Source organism: Phycodurus eques, chromosome 22 (assembly GCF_024500275.1).
Source record: "Phycodurus eques isolate BA_2022a chromosome 22, UOR_Pequ_1.1, whole genome shotgun sequence".
NCBI lineage: Eukaryota > Metazoa > Chordata > Actinopteri > Syngnathiformes > Syngnathidae > Phycodurus > Phycodurus eques.
This window is the reverse complement of record NC_084546.1, coordinates 7083219-7103810: the sequence shown is the minus strand read 5'-3', so window position 1 is coordinate 7103810 and position 20592 is coordinate 7083219. Positions and strand designations below refer to the sequence as shown.

Here is a 20592-nt window from a genome sequence, read left to right as displayed (position 1 = left end):
AACAAGCTCCCACATATTTTCCTTCCTAAATTTAGTTTTTCTTTCAAGCATTAACTTAAAAACCAGAAAAAAATTGATGAAAAAAATAATTATAAAATATTGATTAAAAAAAAAGAGAAATCCGATCAAAAAAACTTACTTTCCCAGCTGTATTGTCTTGGAATTCTTACACTTTGGGGGGAAAAAAAAAATGGAAAAGATTTTTTTAAATGATTTAGTTTGTTTGTTTCCATAACTTCTCAGCAACGTGTTAATGCCTCATGCACGGCATTGAAAAATGTTGAAACTTCAACTGTCAAACGCACGTACGTCATCGTGCGCTACTCACATTCCTTCCGTGGCGCTGCTACGTTGTCGAAGGATGAAGTCTGGCTCGCGGCCGAGCCGGCGTTCTGGCTCGGAGCCGACCGGTTCCGGTCCGCCTGGCCGGGACCTTGTGCCAGCTTCTGGCTCGGCCTGGCGTGGGGGTTGTTGGTGTCCACGCCGCTCCCCGTGCTGCTGCCAAGTTGCAGCCGCCTCATGTGGCGAACCACCACCGTGGCATTGAACGCTTGCTGGAGAGGGCAAGGAAACAGCGTGTGACCCAAAAACAATCGCTGAAGAAGTTTCGCTCAATAATGTTAAGTAACCGCAGGAAACAAGTTTACCCTCCATTTGCTCTTGGCAAAGTTCTTCCTAATTTGCCGGCTGACAGACTCGTGGATGTTCTTGCAGAGAGCTGTGTCCCCGGCGATCCTAACACACAAGCAAATACTCTGTTGGCACTCAAGACTAAATCAATATCTCCATTGATTTGATGTCTTTATGTCAGCCTGCCTTTGCTGTCACTCTCTGTGCACGTGTGTGTGTGTGTGTGTGTGTGTGTGTGCAGGTGTGTTTGCGTACAGCTCACCAGGGATGTCGAAGAGCCTGCTCGCAAGTGAAACGCTTGGCTGGATCTTTTTCCATTAGGTTCCTGATGAAATCCTTGGCTGGAAAATATTAGTCAAACACAACACATCAGTGTAGACCGTCTGTATCCCAGCAATATCAAACATTTTTAAGCAATCATTTTTTATGGGCATTTACAATACACAGTGTCATACCGTGTTGTGCCACAACAATGCCCGGCCGGCACTGAGGTCTACTGGAAGAGATGCAGCGTAATTAAGAACAAGAACGAGCGCCAGTAATCGTTGTCAACCTTCCCACAGAGCATTGCTGTACGCTCTGTTTGTATGTTTCGGCTCAGTGTGTGTTAAAGTTGCCGTTGTTTGAAAGTTTATAAATACCGTCATATTAATGGCAATTTAATAGCCTGGCAATGGTTTTGCAATTTACAATATATGTTCACGTTAAGCTGGTGGACTTTCCTTAGACAGAAGGTTATGGTTTAGTTCAACATTTTGGTCTTAACGTTTGAAGCGCTATTATTTTCCAACAGTTTTACAGACGCCATGATGGGATAAAACGTCAACACAAGTGAAAATTCTAACACGGCACACAATTGGCTTGGCTGATTTTGCACCGTTCCGAACGGCGTCAGTTCGAAAGCAGGCACTGACACCTGATTGCACCTTCACGGCAGGGAAATTACATCAGTGGTGGCAGAGAGTCGGTGTGGGGGTCTATATGCGGAAACACGCAAGAATATGGAGGTGGGTGATGATGACGGAGAAAAGCTCACCGGAGTTTGATATGTCGTCCCAGTAGGGTGCGTCAAACTCGTAGTCGGCTTTGAGGATCTGTTCGAACAGCTTGGAGTCGTTCTCGTCGTAGAACGGTGGATACCCGCACAACCTGTGGACAGGAAACTTTGTCATTCAGTCGCTCTTTCCTTTATAATTCATGAACTCGTGAATGACATCACACTTGAATCTTGAATCTGACATTATTTAAGTCACGTACGAGCATTAAGTTAATTTGATAAGACCAGGGGAGTCAATGTTCATAACGTTGCTGTATGAATGATGATAACCGGGGGCCACCAGATGGTGCTGTTTTTATTCCTGTCCAACATGCAGTTAGTATTTAATAAAGAGCGGTGATTTAACTGTAAAACTAACTTTGTCTCATCATTTTTGTAGCGCTCCTCTTTGGAGTGATTTCACAGTACTCGCTCCCTTGCAATCAAGCTGACATGATAGAGTGTTGAAGACAAATGGCTTCAATCTCCTGTTATAATGAATGCCGATCCACCAAAACATCATCTACACCTCATTATTAAAGTTGTGGATGCACTGAGATTTTCCTAAAGACTCATTAAAATGCCGTTCCCCATCGATACACACTCACACAACATGCAAGAAAACAGTTTGACGGAAACAGGAGGTAAGGTGCTGCCTGCTGGGAGGAAAAAAAAAAAAAAAGACTTCCCGTTTATGTTTTTGCTTTCTCATTCGGTGACAAACTCACGACCGATTAACTGATCATAATCAAATATCCACACCAGGAAAAGAAGGATGGAAGGTTGGTTTTTGCTGTCTGGTTTTATGCTGTCATGTAATAGTTGGGACTTGGCTGTCATTCACCTTCTCCCCGAGACAACGCGCCCACGCACACACTCAAAATCCCAGGTGATTATCATGGCTGATTACCTGATGTGATCTTTCCACCTGAGCAGCAGCTAAAAGCTAACAAGGTCTAAATCGCCCGACTAATTGTGCAAATTGCCAGCAGGGAGCCGCTCTCTCTCTTTGATCACCGAGTCACACGCTCAAGTGCACACACAAATCTCTGTCTGTTCTGTTCGCCCATCTCTCACACTCTTCATCCCATTAACCTGCTGCTGACCTCGACCTTCTGACCTCCGAACCCTAGCCGGGTGGAGAACACACAGACGCACGACAATGGGGTCCAGATGTAGACATAAACAAACTCCTGAGAAGGATTACAGTGAAATTTGAAATGTGTGCGCTGGCTTTGAGGCATAAATCCGCACAGAGCGCAAACAGATGCCTCACAAAATGTGAAAGAAACCACAGAACGCTAAAGTTCACATTTCTTTTCATTTACATACACAAACATCTGCATGAGCGAGTGTGTGAGGTGGTCAGAAGTGAGTTGGCGCGGGAGGGGTGAAGAAGAAGACGAACCAAACAACCAGAACAATACGTCTGGGCCCATTTCCATATAAGGGCATCGCGCAGAGCCGCATCTGGTTCTGAGAACGGCGCCTAGCAACACCATCATCACCATTGCACCCAGCACGCACAACAACTCGTGAACGGGTGGTTGGGCAGAGCAGCAATTAATGACATTTTCATGCTACTTATGGATAAAATGTTAAGGTTGGGTTTCAGCAAAACTGCATAATTTAAGCGGATGGGTCAAAAAAGTGAGACTGTGCCCTAACTCTGCACTTCATACAAATCTTTATTCATTTATGAAATAGCACTGGCAATATTTACTGTGAGTGCAATCTGGGCCTGTTTAGTTGAACACATTCTGTTGTGCTGTGAATGGCAGCTTTTGGGTTGCTCATACCTTCCATCGGCTAGTGGAAAAGCAGTTCATTGTTCAGCCTGTCACGATACGTCAGTGGCATAGACGGATAAACAAAGATACATTTTTCTCGTAAAAATAATTTTAAAATTCAGACCAGGCTTGCACTCAATGAGGCTGGTATAGAATAAAGGCTAAATATTTTGGAAAAGTAACTACTTTCGATAGCTTCTTGTACTTTCCTGTTTATAGCCGAGTATGACTTACAGGATATAGGCGATCACTCCAATGGACCAGCAGTCCACTGCCTTGCTGTATGGCTTCTGGGCGAGAACTTCTGGTGCTAAAACAGACAGAATGAGTAAGCTTTTGGTACTTTTAAAAGTTTCTTAATTACTGATAAGACTCCCCTTTACAGGAGCTTTGTGGTTATGTACCATTAAAGTCAGTGCTTGAGGGTGATGCTAAAGTAGGAGTATTGTTTGCTTTTTTTTTTTGTTCTTTTTTTTTTTTTGTTATGCGAAACTGCAGCTGTTTTAAAAGGCTGCAGACTCCGTAATGGTGGGAAATGTTCGGGAGGATGTATGCACTCTCACAGGAAAAAAAAAACTGACATGAAAAGTACTTCTGCCGAACCAAAACCATCAAATTTGGTGGTGCACCAACTGTTAAACATAGAGAGAGACCTGCTACTTTTAATTCGAAACAACTCTTTATCAACCCCTGGACGGAGAAACAAATATCCAAGAATAACTTGTACCTCACAAAGACAAGGCAAAGTAGCCATTTATTTGGCATGCAAATACAAATAGAGTGAGACACAGTGGATATAAAACGTCTACACACCCCTGTTCAAATGCCAGGTTTTTGGGTACGTTGGCAGTTGCGTGCTGACTTCCATTGAACATGAGTTTTAATGTTCCGCTTAATTCTGAACAGAGCCACATCCTACACTTGTGCACACATGATATCAGTTGTTTATTTTTACTTCCGTCTCTAAAAGATGTGTATTTTTTTTTTTTTACCACATTTAATTTGTACAGGTTGTCGGTCACATTAATGATGGAAAAAGTGTTGAAATTATTTATCTTGGGCTCCTTTATTATATCACAAAAACCTGACATTTGAATGGGGGTATGTAGACTTTTTAAATCCCTTGTATGGAGACAAAATGGGTCGAAATATAATGCTTGCACACGTGTGCTGAATCAGAGCGGTCTTGTTTATAGTTGCACCATGAGTCATTGTGATGCTGTTAATGTCTGTTGCTTTTGCCAGATTCCAACATCTGAGGCCATTATGTCTGGTTCTCTCTATTTTAGAATGTAAGATATAAGATTAGCTACATACAAATCAGCTGCATTGAAATCCTCCTCAATGCTATGTTACCAAACTACTGTATGTTGCGCAATGGGACTGCGCAGAACAGTTGAAGCACACTATTGTCAACGCTTAAGGGCACACTAAATTGAGCATCAAGGACCTCATTAGCACAGTAATGAGATGAGCTCTTGTTACTGGAGGAAAAGGGAAATTTTAAGACAAAACATTAGCTTGCAGTGACTCAAATATTAAGCACTTTTTAATCAAGATCTGGCTTTTACATGGTGGGTTTTCAGTTTATTTACTGTTGCATTATAGTTACAAGCATGTGAGCAAATCAACCTCTGCAGGAGGGCAAGATGGGGGGCGGGCTAGACGAGAAATAACGACGGAGCCAACACCAACAAAAGAAAGACCATTTCAAGTCAAATTATGACTGGTGCGATTTCCTTCAGCATGGAATACAAGCTTTGTTAGTGAACTATTTTGAAGGTTTGCTTTAAACAAAAGTTAATTAGAAGGAAATACATAAATAAAAAACAAATATAATAGTAGGCTATGTGTATGAAAATACTTTGTGAGCAGGTAGAAACTAAAAGAACATTATTTTCTCCCCAAAAATATTTGTTTACGCAAGAGACTTGACATTGCGTGTCAACAGGTTGAGCCATCGGTTGTTGGTGTTGATGTGGACGAGTGCGCTGAACATCTGTCTCTTGTGACAACAGATGTAAATGCTGGCGCGCGCACACACACACACACACACACACACACACACACACACACACACACAATGTTGACCGAATGAGGGAGTGCGGAGGATGGGTCTGTCAGTGGCTGATTAATACTATAAGTGAGCGAGCCTGCATGTATAGACACACACACACATGCTTGAATAAACAACGATGGACCAGCCTGAATAATGTCAGACGGAAACAACATGCGCTCATTGAATAATTCATGTCTGTTGGAAAGGCTCGGCCATGCCAACAAAGATGTGATATAAATATACACGAACGATAAAGACTCACTCAGTTTACAGCCAAAAACAAGAGCGCAATGTACATTTGAAAGTTTGTTTGTGTGAGTCAAGACACAGTACAGCTATTGCGGATCAGGTTACTGTGTGAATACGTTGACGCTTGAGCATCCACACTACTGCCGCTGAATGCTGAACTGTACGGCCACCGCTATGATGTAATAGCCAGTGCTACGGCGCCTGCTTGGTTTCTTTCTGTAGCTTTGAAGCACAGCAACAATATTTCTCGGCATTCATATGCAGTGTCTGATGCAATTGACTTTGCTAGTTAGAAAACGACTACATCGGGCGACAGGTAAAAAATAAAATAAAATTACCTACCGACATATCCTGGTGTACCACAGGCAGTGGACATGACATTACCGCTACCCTCCATCTTAGAAAGACCGAAGTCGCTGATCATGATCTTTGACCCATCCTGGGGATTAAAATATAGCAGGTTCTCCGGCTATAGGAGAAAGACATACCAAGAATATATTGATCGACCAACTAATTTAAAAAAAAATAATAATAAAATTATGTAAATGAATTTTACAAATGATTAGTAATGGCCATTTGAAGAGACACACTTATGAGCTTTGTGTTACTACTTATAAGGCAGCACACACCACACTGACCCCACAGTGCACTACTGCTCCCTGAAGAGACACTGCCATTATCACAGCGCTAAATGTCTCACTGTCAAGTGAGAGGAAAAGCCATTTAAGAAATGGGAGTTTGTGTGCGTGATACCTTCAGGTCTCGGTGCACGATGCCCATGTTGTGCAGATAGTTCACAGCATCCAGGACTTGCCGGATGAGCGTGCTCGCATCTTTTTCGGTGTAAAAGCCTTTTTCGACGATTCTGTCAAAGAGCTCACCACCGGACACCCTGCACAATTAAAGATTGTATTATTATATAATGATTAGCATACGTGCACACTGTGGCAAAACATCTTATACTGAGTAGACTGACATACAAGATCAGTTAATTAAAAGGTTTGTGCGTATGTATTACTTATCATTGCAGTCAGATGCCACAAAACCCTACAAATCAGCCAATAAGCCAGCATTATTTGTATAATCGTGTTTTTTGCACCAACCACCAAGTTTTGATGGAAAAATGTGAACATAATATCTGCTCCCCCGCAGCAGAATCTTTGAAAAGTTCCACTGTCGACTTCAAATTACATGAACTGACTTGTTCAGGTGCTGCACAGCACAGCAGTGATTTCCAAGCGCTGGAGAGCGATACATACGTGTGCTAGAGATCATCAGAAAATTATCCAATTTTACTTAATTGGCTTGAAAATTATGATTTGTTTACTTATTTCGGCCAGTGACGCATAGTTGATGGCCGCAGGTACAATTAACCTGTTTCCATTCATACAACAAAATAAAAGCTTTGTGCTCAACTGAACAGTCCCAGATTTCACAGTGAGCCAATAAGTATCTGGTGTGCAGGCCTGTAGCTCCCCCTGCTGGAGAACGTCATCTCATAAAGTGAAAACCTCATCACACAGAGGAGACGCGTGCAATCATCATGAAAGATACACGCACGCATGTGCACAAACGTCCATGGATACACAAGGGCAAACATGCAATATGTGTGGGTTGTTGTCACGGCGAGAGATCAGATTAGAGCTTGTTAAACGCTAACTCGTTCTTTATTTCCATTAATTGCTGAGCCTTTCCTCAAAGAAGGCAAGGATGTAAATTTGTCATGTCAATTTGTCAAACTGGAGCTCAACAAAATGTTTGCATCGCGAGAGCATGGCAATCAGACAAGAGAACCAACAGAGGCAGATGCTGTATGCACATACAGTACATAAGGCCTAGACCACTTGTTTTCATCATTGGCCACATCAGGGGAGTGGTTCTCACGGTCGAACCACATAAATGTAGAATCGCTATGGGTGTTAACAGTATGCCACAAAATTGTTTGGGTATGTACCTTGGTTTGAAGTTTCAGGTTCGGGTCACGTTTGGTTCAGTAAGGGAACAAAAAATGTTAAGAGTCAATTCTGTAAAAAGATGTCAACGATTTCTTGAGAAAGCTCAGTTTCGTCAGGGCAAAATAGTCTTCCTCTACTGTCTTTTTCTAGTTGCGCTCCAACAAAGAAAGGAAATTGCTTTCACTTTTGGATGTTTCTTGTCTGCGCACACAATGGGGACTTGTGGTAGGAAGCTGCTTGTGATTCCGCTCACTTTGAAAGAAATGTTCTCATTTTGAGGAAGGAGCAGGATGAGTAATATCAAAAGGGATGACAATCTCGCTAAGAGGAATCCTGGCAGAGCCTGATAACATGTTGTAACGTCTGCTTTTATGAAGAGTCGTCGCAATGCTTTGTACATGCTCTCTCTTGCAGTTGAATAAGGCAACCAAAATATCAGAAACAGCTCTCGGTACGTTACATCGCAGTTCAAAACAAACCGCAGTCATAAACAAATTGAGTAATCTTATTTGAAATTTATGGCTGGTGGGTGTATTCAAGTTGACCATGTGAACATGCACTGGTTCTTTCCAAGAGAAAAAAAAAGGAGGTATGAGACTAAGGAGAATTTCAAATTCATTTTATGTACTTTGCTTCAAGGTTGTATTTTTTATTTCCCATTTGGATTGAGACAGCTAGTGGTGCTACAATACAGATGGTTGCTCAGAAAATGGATGGATGGATAGATCCTCGACAAAAGTGAGGCGGTGATGAATCGTAAATCCTGGGAGGCCTTGTTTGTTCTACTGTAAGTGCACTAATTGTAACGCACCTAATCTGTGAAAGATTAAAATGAGCAGGGGGAGCCAGACACAAAGCTAATGCCCAACACGAAGCTTTATTGTGATTTCATTTGATTTGTATGAGAATTTTTTTTAACCTTCTGCACTCAACTACTGTAATTCCCACCTGCCCAAATGAATTTACTGTCTGACTGACCGATTAGGAACAATACCGGTGAATAGTGAAGAATGCTGTCACAAAATGCCAAATGGAGAAAAGAACAGTAAAGTACAGCATTGGTTAAGACACAACACAACAGATCCTAACCGAGATATTGTGCAACTATGAAAAAAAAAAGAGAGTCCAATTTTCTGGAGCCTTTTCTTGAGAAAAGTAATTGCTCAATGGTCCCAATGAGATGTAGAATAGTTTGTTCTTTCATTTCCATCTACTGGGTGATGGAATGTTATCATAATGGGAATACTGTCAGTACAACAGGTACTGCATGCAGTCTCTTAGCCATTTAGCCTTAATTCAACATGTCGACGAATGAGTACCCGTTTTATTCGATTTTTTAAGCATCAGTCTCGCTACATGCAATTAACTGAGCCTTGTAGCTCAATCAATCAGCTCTTGGAAAAAGGCTACGTGTACAGTATTGTCTCCCTCTGTCTTTGGACTGCTGATTCATTTTGATGTTCGGCTGATGAGGTCCGCACGCTTTCACATCTGCCTTAAACTGGTATATTCTCTCAAAAGCTGTTGTCCTAAGTGACTTCACTGAATTACTTCAAATCTACGACGGGGGGCCGTCGAACGTAAATCCAACTGTTTTCAGCTCCCCAACATGCAAAGTATTTTAATTTTATTATTTCATTTTGATTTCATCTTATTCAAGGTAATGCGGTGAGGAGTGAGAGGTGTGGTGGCACCCTCTGGGAAATTATTTCTATTTAGCTACATCTTGTGTCATAACAAATTACTCTTCAACTCAAACAATTTGTCTCTTACAAATATGTCATTTGTCGCCCGAAAAACGTCAGTCGTTGCACTGCACTCGATGTCATCGATTTTCATTGCGCTATGAACTGATTGCTTTCCCCGCAGTGTCGGTGCTTACATAAGCCGAGAAGAACAATGCAAACGCTGTCACGCTGCATTGATCTGGCACGCTGTAACTCGGTGTAAAAACATAATGTGAATCCTTGCTCCAGAATGAAATTCAAGTCTTTTGGGAAAATGTTTCAAACAAATTAGGTGAGTTAGGTGAAATAGCACCGTGATGCGAGCTTCTTTTTCAGCCACACTGATGTGAAGTACTTTACATAAATTATTACGACAACAGTTTTGTGAGTTTCCTTTTTTGGGCATACAGTACTACACTTCTAAAGTACTCTCATTTAATGGTTGATTCGTCAATGTGCACACAAAAGTTAATGTAATCTGGCAAAAATGAGTACCCACCGATGTAAAATACATATTAGATGAAAAGAATTCTAATTCACACACATTCAATCCCATCAGTCAACTCATCATCAACTTGTTCTTGTGTTCACTGAGAAATGGATAAAAAGTTGACTTTTCAAAGGGATTTTATTCCTTTACTGTACAATATGTTGAGCACTGTACACAGACTTGAATAAAACAGTTTTCTTCTGTCAGTCTGAAACTATGACACAAATGCTTTACGGCATAAAAGATATGCTGGGTTGCGGCAGTGCTACAGCGGAGTGCAGCCTGCGGTGCAAAGGCCAGATCAAACGGGATTTAGACTAACTCAATTTTTTTTTTTTTTTTTTTTTAGCTGCTCGAGCAGAGACGTGCACTGAAAGATGCAAGCATCTGTGGCGGGAAGTACGTCTTAATAATACTAAGGGTGACATTTGCAGATTGGTCCATGCTTAAATTCACAATTTATTTGCGACATTTAAAACGATAGTATAGAATCCGCAGAAGTTACATTTCAGATGTTACCTTTGACCTTGTAAACATGGCCAGTGATGTGTACTGACCCATGAACGGCCTTGCTGGAGGGAGGAAGGGGGCTGGGAAGCAAACTGAATTCCATGTGAGCAGGTGGAGGGCAAGAGGTGACAGTGATGGAAATGAGGTGTGAAGGAAAGGAGAACGAGAGGAAAGACAAAAGGAGATAAAGTGAGACGGAGAGATAAAGGTGAGAAATGAGAAATGCTGATAGAGGTGCATGTGGACAAAGAAGCGGTGGCTGGATGTTTCCAATGAATGTCTGAGCTCATCTCGGACCATTTCAGTGACTTTCGCTGTCAAAAGGCCAGTTACTATAGAAACATTGAACAATGGAAGGCTCAAAAATTGTGCAAGAGGAAGTAATCTAAACTTTTTCTCCAACGAGCTGGCAAGCTTAAGTGGTAAAAATCTGACATCCTCCAGCAGCAAACAGAAATGCTCTGTTAATTGGCTCATTGATGACAGAGGGATTTAAATTAAGAGCATCATCTTGTTTTACCTATGCCAACCACTGAAGTATTTTGGACTGTAAACAATGTCGCAAAACTATTCACAAAATCAATCAATGCCATTAAGAAATTAACTTGATCAACATTTAAATATGGGCAGCGAATTTTTTACGAAGCAATTCTTTTTCATGTCACGAAGTTTTCATAAATAATCCACGAACAAATGTGGATTTACTCTGACAAATAATAAATAAATAAAGCCGTTAATCTTAACCATGGGGGGAAAAAAATTGCAGCTTGGCCTCTTTTACCCATTTTCCATTCCCTCATTTAAAATCATCTTGCCTGCTGTACTTTGATCACATCAGAATCAAGAAGCCCCAAACATGAGCGCTAATCTGTTGACATGAAGCTCCAAATAACGCCACTGTTGTGTAATCCTCCACCGTGACTTCCATTGAACCTGACTGAAGCGTTTCCACAACAAGTGCCAGACTAGCATTTCCTCCTCAATAAGCCTCCAGAGGAGGTCAGCAGGGCACCTTATGGGTGATCCACAGACAATCCCTCCTGGCTCCAATGCCTACTATCAAAGGCTAAATTGTTTATGGCATGTGGGAGGATAGGCCAGGTTTTCTTGAATTGTTGCAGCTACAAAAAAGTGGACTTGTTCTATTGCTTTTTGATCAGTTATAATGGTACACATTTTATAGGCTCAACTCACAGTTGCATAATGAGATAGAGGTGATCCGGACTCTCGTAGATGTCCTCCAGTGCCACAATATTTTCATGCTTAATCCTGCAAAGACAAACCGAGAGTTGAATGTGTTATTCCAGAGCTCGGCTGCGTCTTTGAATCACATTCAGTCATGCGCTAACACAACTAAATGAGTCACAGTTCTAATGAGGCAATAATGTTTAGCATTACTTTCTCATTAATGCACATAATGTAGAGCTATTTGGGCAGAGTCGTCTCATTGACAATCTTTTTTCACCCTCCATTTAGCTCTTCAGCTCTGTCACTTTTCTCCTGGTTTCTCCATGGTTACGGCACAGGGCAGCGCTTTCTGTATGTGTAAGCGCATGTGCATGAGTTATCGTAATACCGCAAACAAAACTGGTTTAGTTTGGGCATGTGGGTTAATCATCTCTCGCTTTGGGAGCAGCAGTAATTCCCCACAAGTCTAGCTTCCCCACTCAGAGGCATTCCCAGAAGGTGCCCAGAGTACGAGAGTCATGAGAGTCATGATGACTGCATGAGCGCTGCGTTGGCAGACCGGCGATAAACCGGAGCGCCGTCATGTGAATCATTCGTAGCGGACGCGTGCACACAAAGGCGTACAGGTTAGACAGCGATAATGTGCGCGTGTGTATTTAAGCACTGCCCGGGAGAATGACAGCAAACAGCCGGAGCGCCATTTTCATTCGTACATTTCTGTTGTAGAGTTTCATGCAGTGTCATTCAAAACTGAAGAGTGGTCAACAATGTAATGCAATGAGGAGCATGAGTGCAGTGATGCACCCAAAGTCAGCTGGGATTGGCTTCAGCTCACCTGCGACTCTAATGCAGATAAGTGATATAGAAAATGAATGGATGGCTCACGTATCTTTGTGCATCTATCTACGTCAGCGACCTACAGTGACAGGTAGAACAGTTCAATGTTCTTCCGTTAGTTGGCAGAAGGTACATAATTGACTTGACTAGTCACTTTTTATAACATTTTTGTTTGGTGGTATGCCTCAAGATCCTTCTCATGCAAAATATTAAAAGAAATACCTTGGCTCAATAAAGGTTGGGAAACGCTGAATTTGTGAACTGACAAAGACTTGGCTGGTAGCGCCAAGTAAATCATTAAAGACAATGAACACGTTCACATCATTTGGAAATGTATTGGCTAATAGCATCAGCTGTTGATCTGTTCATAATGTTGGAGTATTTGTTCCACAGGAGTTGGAAAAGAAACAACCCGTTTCCACATCGCACAGCGATAAAAGATTGATGTCAGTTCATAACGTTCAGTAAGAAGGATGAAATGTGTATTAATAAGCTTTCTCAGAGCACAGCGTGGACACATTCTGTCTGATAGATGTTTTAGTTGTGATGACTGTGAATATTGGAACAGACAATGTGTGTTCGATGGGATTTGGATCGTGACCTGGGGGTCGCTGATGGAGGGGCTTCTGATGCATTGCAAAGAGAGGAGACGCATAGTTGCCTCAGTAACCATGAATAAGATGGCTCACATTGGTGTGTGTGTGTGTGTGTCTGTGTGTGCCGTTACTCTCACTTCCTCAGCACGGCGATCTCGTTTTCAATGCTGCTCTCTTTGCCCTTCAGAGCCTTCTTAGGGATGCACTTCACCGCAAACATCCGACCCGTCAGCTTCTCCTGGGCCAGGACCACCTCCGAAAAGGCTCCTCTGCAAAGACACAGATCTGAAGTCAGATCATCTCACGTGGCTAAATAAGGAACCAAAATATGAACAATACCTCAAAGTGTGATACGTTGCAGTTCTCGCCAGAAAATTACACATATTTTCACAGTAATAATATAAAATAGTTATTTTATTTGTAAGGCATAACTGTTGATAACGTTCATTATTTGAGCAAGTGCACCTAATTTTGTCGCTGAAGAAAACTGTTTGCAATAAGAATCGGTTTGCTCAGTTGCATGAGGCCACAGAAAGTGTTGTCGTGGTTACTGCTGTGATTGAGAGCCAGCTCTCAAAACTTTGTCAACTGGGCCAGAGGAACAATATGCGTGGAACCGCTTCTGATGGAGGAAATTTGCATTTTAATTACGGATTCACTGGAGGCATTCTTCCACTGACGTCGAGCTGAAATATCCATGACACAAATATTAAAGGCAAATGAACTGAAATTCAAATTCAGTCATGTCTTAATGTGTGTTCTGGGAAGTGTGTGCTGTATCAGGAAAACAAGCAGCGTGTTGAATGAAGATGAGCCCATTGTGAGATCACTTGCCTGAAGCAACGGCGCAGCCTTTAGCGTCACCAATTTGCCACTATGCTAAACATATTTCCATCCTTAACGCTTCAATATTCTATCCTGCTCTCGTCATCTTCACTTCCTGTCATACCTGTCTAAAGCAGGCACAAATTGTTTGTTTTTTGATGTACCACAGTCGTATATCTAAAGACATAAAATCCCTTAATTGCACACTCCCTTTGGATTTCCCATCAAGTCATGCAACCTATTGAATTCTGTGTATTTATGGAGCCATGATTAGGAATTGCACATGTGAAAGACTCTTGTGCCTTGTTATTGCTTCAAATGAATTCATTAATCGACAACTACGATTAAACTTTTCAAAATCTTCTGATTTCAACCTCTCAACAGTAAATATTCCCTCATTTCTGTAGTCCTCAACGAAAGCAGACGGATTATCGTTGTGTTTAATCGAAATAAGACAAATGAATTCATTAATCGACAACTACGATTAAACTTTTCAAAATCTTCTGATTTCAACCTCTCAACAGTAAATATTCCCTCATTTCTGTAGTCCTCAACGAAAGCAGACGGATTATCGTTGTGTTTAATCGAAATAAGACATTTGCCAACATCGGCTTTTACTTTGGAAAACAATGTTCAACATTTTCCCTTATTTTCTGACATGTTACGGACCAAACAGCAACTGAATCATAACCAACTTATGAAAACAATAAGTCAATCTATGACAAAAATAATCATTATTTGCAGCCACAGCATGAACAAATATTATACATAAATATTCAATAGTTCAGCTCGAGCCATAGATAACCAAAATGTGCCCCAACTGGACACTTTTGGGAATTTTCAATGCATTCAACTATGCAAGAGGATACATTACAAATTGTGCGCTTGTCACAGCCCATAACCAATGCTGCAGGCCTATTGATCAGAGACAAAGATGACATTGTTATTGCATGCCAAACAATAACGCACAAAGAAGCACTTATGAATACATTTCTGTTCAGCCTGACTGCCACTTTAGAGCTTTACAAACACTCGTTACTTGCTCTATTCCGTGAAATTTAATTCATTCAATGTGTCGTTTAGGTGTTAAGAAATGTGGTTTTCGCTCTTTGTTCAAGGGTTGTTTTAATGAGACGAGTGCGTGTCTAAAAAAAGCCCAGCAGATGATTCGGGTACAGCACATTATAGACACTTCCTGCTATGTTGCACCTCTGTTTTGTCATCCAACTCATAGAAGTTCCCTCATAGAAGTACACACGCAGACAGAAAACAGAAGGTTTCCCGCACGGCCTGCCTCTTGGTGTTTTTCTCACGCCTCTCAGCTACTACTTTGTTCTCATGTCACCGTCACCTCCTTCTCTCCCTCGTTCTCATCCCCCTTTGCCTCTCACCTCACGCTCGCCACATTTGCTGCCGTGACAAGTGATCATGCTGCCAGTCGCCCCTGGTAATGGGCCTCGGACTGGGACTGTCCGTCAACGGTACGCGCACGCGCACACGTGCGCACGGCACCTGCTTGCGCCGATAATGTTTGTTGTGGTTCTTGGTGACATCAAATGCAGACAAAACAACTGCGTGTGATGTAGTGTTTGTGCTGTAAATGCACACGTGCACACTTTTCATGTATTTTCAAGACACTCACCCACACATAAATGAGGGACTATTATACTGTAAAGCCACAAAGGGACACATATGGTACATGCACACAATGGGGCATAAATACCAAATGCATACAGATACAAACTGATTATTGTGATTCAAATTCGGCAAACAGTTAACTAATACATGGAGCAACTCTTATGCATTTACAGTGAACCTCCGCTATATTGTAGTGTGGGTTTTTACAGTATACGGCAAGTCAAAATTTTGATTGACGTACGTGCCTTCAGTGTAGTGCCAGGTGTACTGGCGGCATGTAATGAGGAGGAAGAATGCAGAGAAGGTCTCCAACTAATTTCCAGTCATAGTTCTTGTTTTCACAAACCAGAGAGAATATATGCATGTTGGTATTTTTGTCTGTGTTTAGTATAATTACCATAACATCTATGCTAATTTCAGTTAGTACGCCTATGGCATTTTGCATTATACGTTAGCATTAAGCTATCGGACTACTGTAAGACAAATTTACATGGTTTGGTTGAGCATTTTGGTCTTTAAATCATTTTAATCATCTTTTATTTTATGGGACAGTTCTACAGTAAACGTCTTCATGGAATGATAAACAGCATGAAGCCAGCACGCTTAGCCTCTCATTTGCAAAACTGCGTGAGCAAGACTTCTTTTCATGATCATCTTCCATTTTTTGACAGTGAGAGAGAAATACTTTAAAAAGTCGGAAGGGTAAACCTATTAAAATAGTTTTTATATGGTTTCTATGTCACAGATTTTTACTTGTGGGGGGATTTGGAATGTGTTACCGCGATAAACGGTAGGTCACTGTCAGTATGTTGCAATGTCAATCAAACTTACTGTCTTGTGTTATGTTGTTTCATGCACTAACCACAGTAACTGTCAGTAAAAATAAGAGCGGATATCACCATAGAATGGCTCATAGATGTTGATGCAAACGCTCATTGCAGCTGAATACAATATCAAGCTCAGTGAAATGAGGAAAAACGGTCTGGAGAGAGAAAGAAGGGATGCACTAAAATTGTAAATGATGCACAGCCATAAAACACAAGCTCATAAACACACACATGCACCACCGTTACGACCACAAGAGCAAGAAAATTGTCAAATCCATTAAATAACCTCACCCCTGATATTTGATGTAATAAAAGGCCTGAAAGGGGGTGATTGATTGGAACAGGGGAGCCGGTACAACATCTGGAAAGCTGGCTCATACACTGCCGTGTGTGTCGGTGGCCGCTGCTGCCGTTACCCGCAGCAACGACAACCGCATTTCCTCCTGTATGAACCTGTGTAATTGTGTCAGTTAAGCTCCACTGCCTCCCTCAGTGTGTATATTTGCCATTGGTGTCTGTGTGTGCGTGTTTCTCAAAAGAGCTCGCTCGCATGGGAGGGACTCAAATAGGAGGACAAGGTGACAGTGACACATTTAACATGGAAAGTGACAGCAGACATCACTGCTTCGAGTTTTAAAAGGGATGAAAATACATTCAACTCAAAAAAAAGGGGACTCATCAAATTCTTACATCAACTGATGCTGTCAGCTGTACAGTTCAGAACTATTGCCATAACGTTTTTATGATGGTGGCGGTTTGACTCTGGAACAGATTACAGCGAACCCCTGCATTTTCGCTGTTCGGCAATTTATTTATTTATTTTTTGGGAACCTATCCTGGAACTGTGTTGAAGTGAGGTGGGGAGCTATATTTACAGAAAGGTGGTGCTTTGTAGCCATCTTGTGGCATCTTAGTGACAAGGAACTATGTTGAAGTGAGTTGAGAGGTTTCGCTTAGACAAAAGTAGTGCTTTGCCACCAACCTTAGGCATCTATGCGTAATTAAACCTTTTTGGGTGGGACGTCAAATAGCTGCAGATTATCGCAAATAGCGGGGAACACTTATTTCATTTCCTTTAGGGTCGAACAGCGGAACGCAATAGGAGAGTGTTTGACCTTTAACGTTCCACTGTATTTCGGAACCAATACATGTTTGACTGACTGAAATAATAGCGCAGCAAGCGGCACATTTTGTTATTCGATTCTATTGAGCAATCCAACGTCCTCACAATGAGCACAAGAAGAATGGCTTTGGAGCACAAAAGGGTTATTGTGATCCTTTCGGCCTGTGCCCAATTATTATTCATTGAAAAGAAAAAAACACTGTTGCATACCTTAAAATCTACGCCCCAGATCACAGGTAAGCGTATAATCTCTACATGCAACACAAAAATACAAAGCATGCCTTTGAAAAGCAAGTGTGTGATTGTGCACTGCTGTGGACAAAAGCTCCACAACTCATGTTTCTTCTCGCGGCTACACTGCTAGTGGTATTACTTCCTGAGGTCATGAGATGATGGTTCACTCTATTTGCGCAAAATCTCTCAGTGGGAGCTATGTTTGTAAGAATCACGTCATCTGCTTTCTAAACAAGACTTGCAAGTTAAATCATGTAACTGAGTATGCACAGTGCTGCAAGCTCAAATGTGGTGGAGTAACCAAATTTTAAACAAATGAATGAATGAAGCAATAACAAATTCAACAGGGATATAACCAGCTTGCTTCCTGGATTCATTGTGAAGTCACACGCGCATGCACGCAGACACACACACACATGCATAACACAGGGAGGAATTATGTCATCTGTGTAAATTTGCGCCTGCCATATCAATAGTTAGCAGTTTAATCAAAGAGGCGGCAGTTGCCTCTGATTAGACACACACACACATGCAGCGATGCAGACCTGCACGCACACACATTCACACAGAGCAGAGGGACAGACGGCCCAATAATGACAGGGCACACACAAAGATAACACCGTACTGACGTCACTAGCATGAGCACACATGCTCCTTTGATTTCATGTGAAGACTATGCAAACTGCTTTAATTGTATCATTGTCTTGATGCCAATGAATCATACACATATACACACACACACACACACACACACGTGCGTAAAGAGTGAGTGGATAAATGAGGCCGACAGATGAGAGGAGAGAACAACAGTGAAACAAGGCTTTGTGCGCAGCCGGCTGCGAGAGAGGATGACATTGGTTTTGTATTTTAAATGGACATTCTCAAGTCAAAAAAGGCTTTTGTTCCATTATGCCTCCCTACTCCACGTTACATTACGCTCATTGAAAGGCTGATGTGTTCATCCTTTCATTAAAGTGATGCGAGGATGTGTAGTGGTACCTTCAAAACTAGGACGCAACAATTTGAGTAAACGGCAACCCTCTTAGTAGTTCTTACTGATCTTACACGATTCACCGAGCTCAATCAACATTGCATCATGATTTAGTGTACCGTAGTATCAAGGATATAGTTTGCATGTTCTCCAACTTCTTTCCACATCCCCAGAACATGCTTCTTAGGTTCACTGGCCCACAAATGTAAATGAGAGTATTTGTCTATATGTGCCCAGTGATGTACTGGTGACCAGTCCAAGGTGTACCAAACGTTTTGCTCAAAGTCAGCCTGGGATAGGCTCTTTGCTAACCCGTGACCCCAATTTAGAAAAATGGATAGAGATGTTTTCTTCGTCTTGGAACTCTTTCAGAATCGTTTCAGGATTTCTTGTGGGGTTCTCACATACGTGGGAAAAACCGCTTTGCTGAATCACTTTGGCAATGGGAGGTTAGGCATGAGGGGCGCAGATTCTAATACAGCGGCAATGGGGCACAAAATTATTGTGATTATTGATAAGCACACACACACACACACACACACACACCATCCATTAGTAAAAATATTAACATGTAGATTGAAATGAGGAAAAGAGAGTTAAGAGCCCGCTGTGTGCTTTTTCCTCCTTTTTGTGGCACATTCAAACAGCTCATAGGCTTAAATAGCACTGTTGCCACGGCAGCAATTAAGAGCCAATTATAGTCTGTATGCTTACTGTGGTTCCAATGGAAGGGGATGAAGATGACAGAACGTGCCGAAAGAAAATGGCTGCACACTCTTCTGTGTAATTATACAACAAATCTGCACAATTGGCAGAGAGTTGGTCTCAAAGTGCGTAATTCGAGCCATTGCCCATATGGGGCAAGCCAAAATGTGCTCGACTCTTACCAGCAAATACCGCAGCAGATGGAACATGCATGCGGAGCTCTGTTGGACAAAATTAAACATTAACAGAAAAACAAGAACCGCGCACGCATGGCGGAATCATGTCAGGCCACTGTGAGCCGAGGATAAATGAAATGGATGAATCAATGCATTGGACAGCTGTCAGAACCAAGAAGAAAAGCACAGTTGAGGAAAAATATGTCAATCTCATGAGATAAAAGTAGCTAATATTTGAGTAATGGCCATATCAAAAGAGACAATTTCCCCCTTACAGCAAAAAGAGTTAATAACAAAAATGTATTCATTCCCTAGTGCACAAAACGTCTTTGAAACCAATTAGATCACGCCACAGCTCAGCGTTTCATTGATGAAACCGGTGACCGGCTGCATCAAAGAACCATGGTGCTCATCAGAATCAGAATCATCTTCATTTGCCAAGTATGTCCAAAAAACACACAAGGAATTTGTCTCCGGTAATTGGAGCCGCTCTAGTACGACAACAGACAGTCAATTGACAGAGAACACTTTGGAGACATCAAGACATTGACAAAAAAAAAAAAAAACAGTCACTGAGCAATAAAGGTTTGCTAGTTATCTGGTATGCGGAGACTTCGAGCGAGGAGTACGATAATCTGGGACAATGTTGATTGTGCAAATGTTGCAGATACTCCTCAGTCAGTGTGCAAATGGAGCAGATGCTACTCTGGCATGAGTGGCCAGTATTGGTCAACAACAGATATGCAAATAGTCTGCTTTGTGTGTTCATATCACGCATACTCAAACGCAGTCGCGTATGAATTTACCATGGCAACAAACAAATCAAATCTCCTACATTGACAGCCTGAATATTGATATAGTAATACATATTTCAAAACATGCATATTTAACTTGGAAGCATTGATTGGGAATAGGACGACTGAGGTCATGTGCAAAGCGAGACGTGAGAGGAGAACCCTCTTTACAATCAGCAACATGATGATACTTGCTCTCAATTTATCAACCA

At 41.7% G+C, this 20592-nt stretch overlaps 1 protein-coding gene across 3 annotated transcripts in view; it reads right to left on the bottom strand.

The window, feature by feature from the left end:
• Nucleotides 1–20592, bottom strand: part of camk1da (calcium/calmodulin-dependent protein kinase 1Da) — a 35894-nt gene that overhangs the window by 7814 nt on the left and 7488 nt on the right. For all 3 annotated transcript variants that reach the window (XR_009767590.1, XR_009767589.1, XM_061668032.1), the window contains exons 2-10: nucleotides 13205–13336; nucleotides 11641–11715; nucleotides 6518–6656; nucleotides 6107–6233; nucleotides 3691–3766; nucleotides 1667–1779; nucleotides 893–971; nucleotides 648–735; nucleotides 329–554 (exon numbers count right to left, since the gene is read on the bottom strand). Coding sequence is in view for 1 of the 3 variants with exons in the window: in XM_061668032.1 (XP_061524016.1) it covers nucleotides 329–554; nucleotides 648–735; nucleotides 893–971; nucleotides 1667–1779; nucleotides 3691–3766; nucleotides 6107–6233; nucleotides 6518–6656; nucleotides 11641–11715; nucleotides 13205–13336 (1055 nt within the window). In the remaining 2 variants the exon portion in view is untranslated. The remainder of the gene's footprint in view (nucleotides 1–328; nucleotides 555–647; nucleotides 736–892; nucleotides 972–1666; nucleotides 1780–3690; nucleotides 3767–6106; nucleotides 6234–6517; nucleotides 6657–11640; nucleotides 11716–13204; nucleotides 13337–20592) is intronic.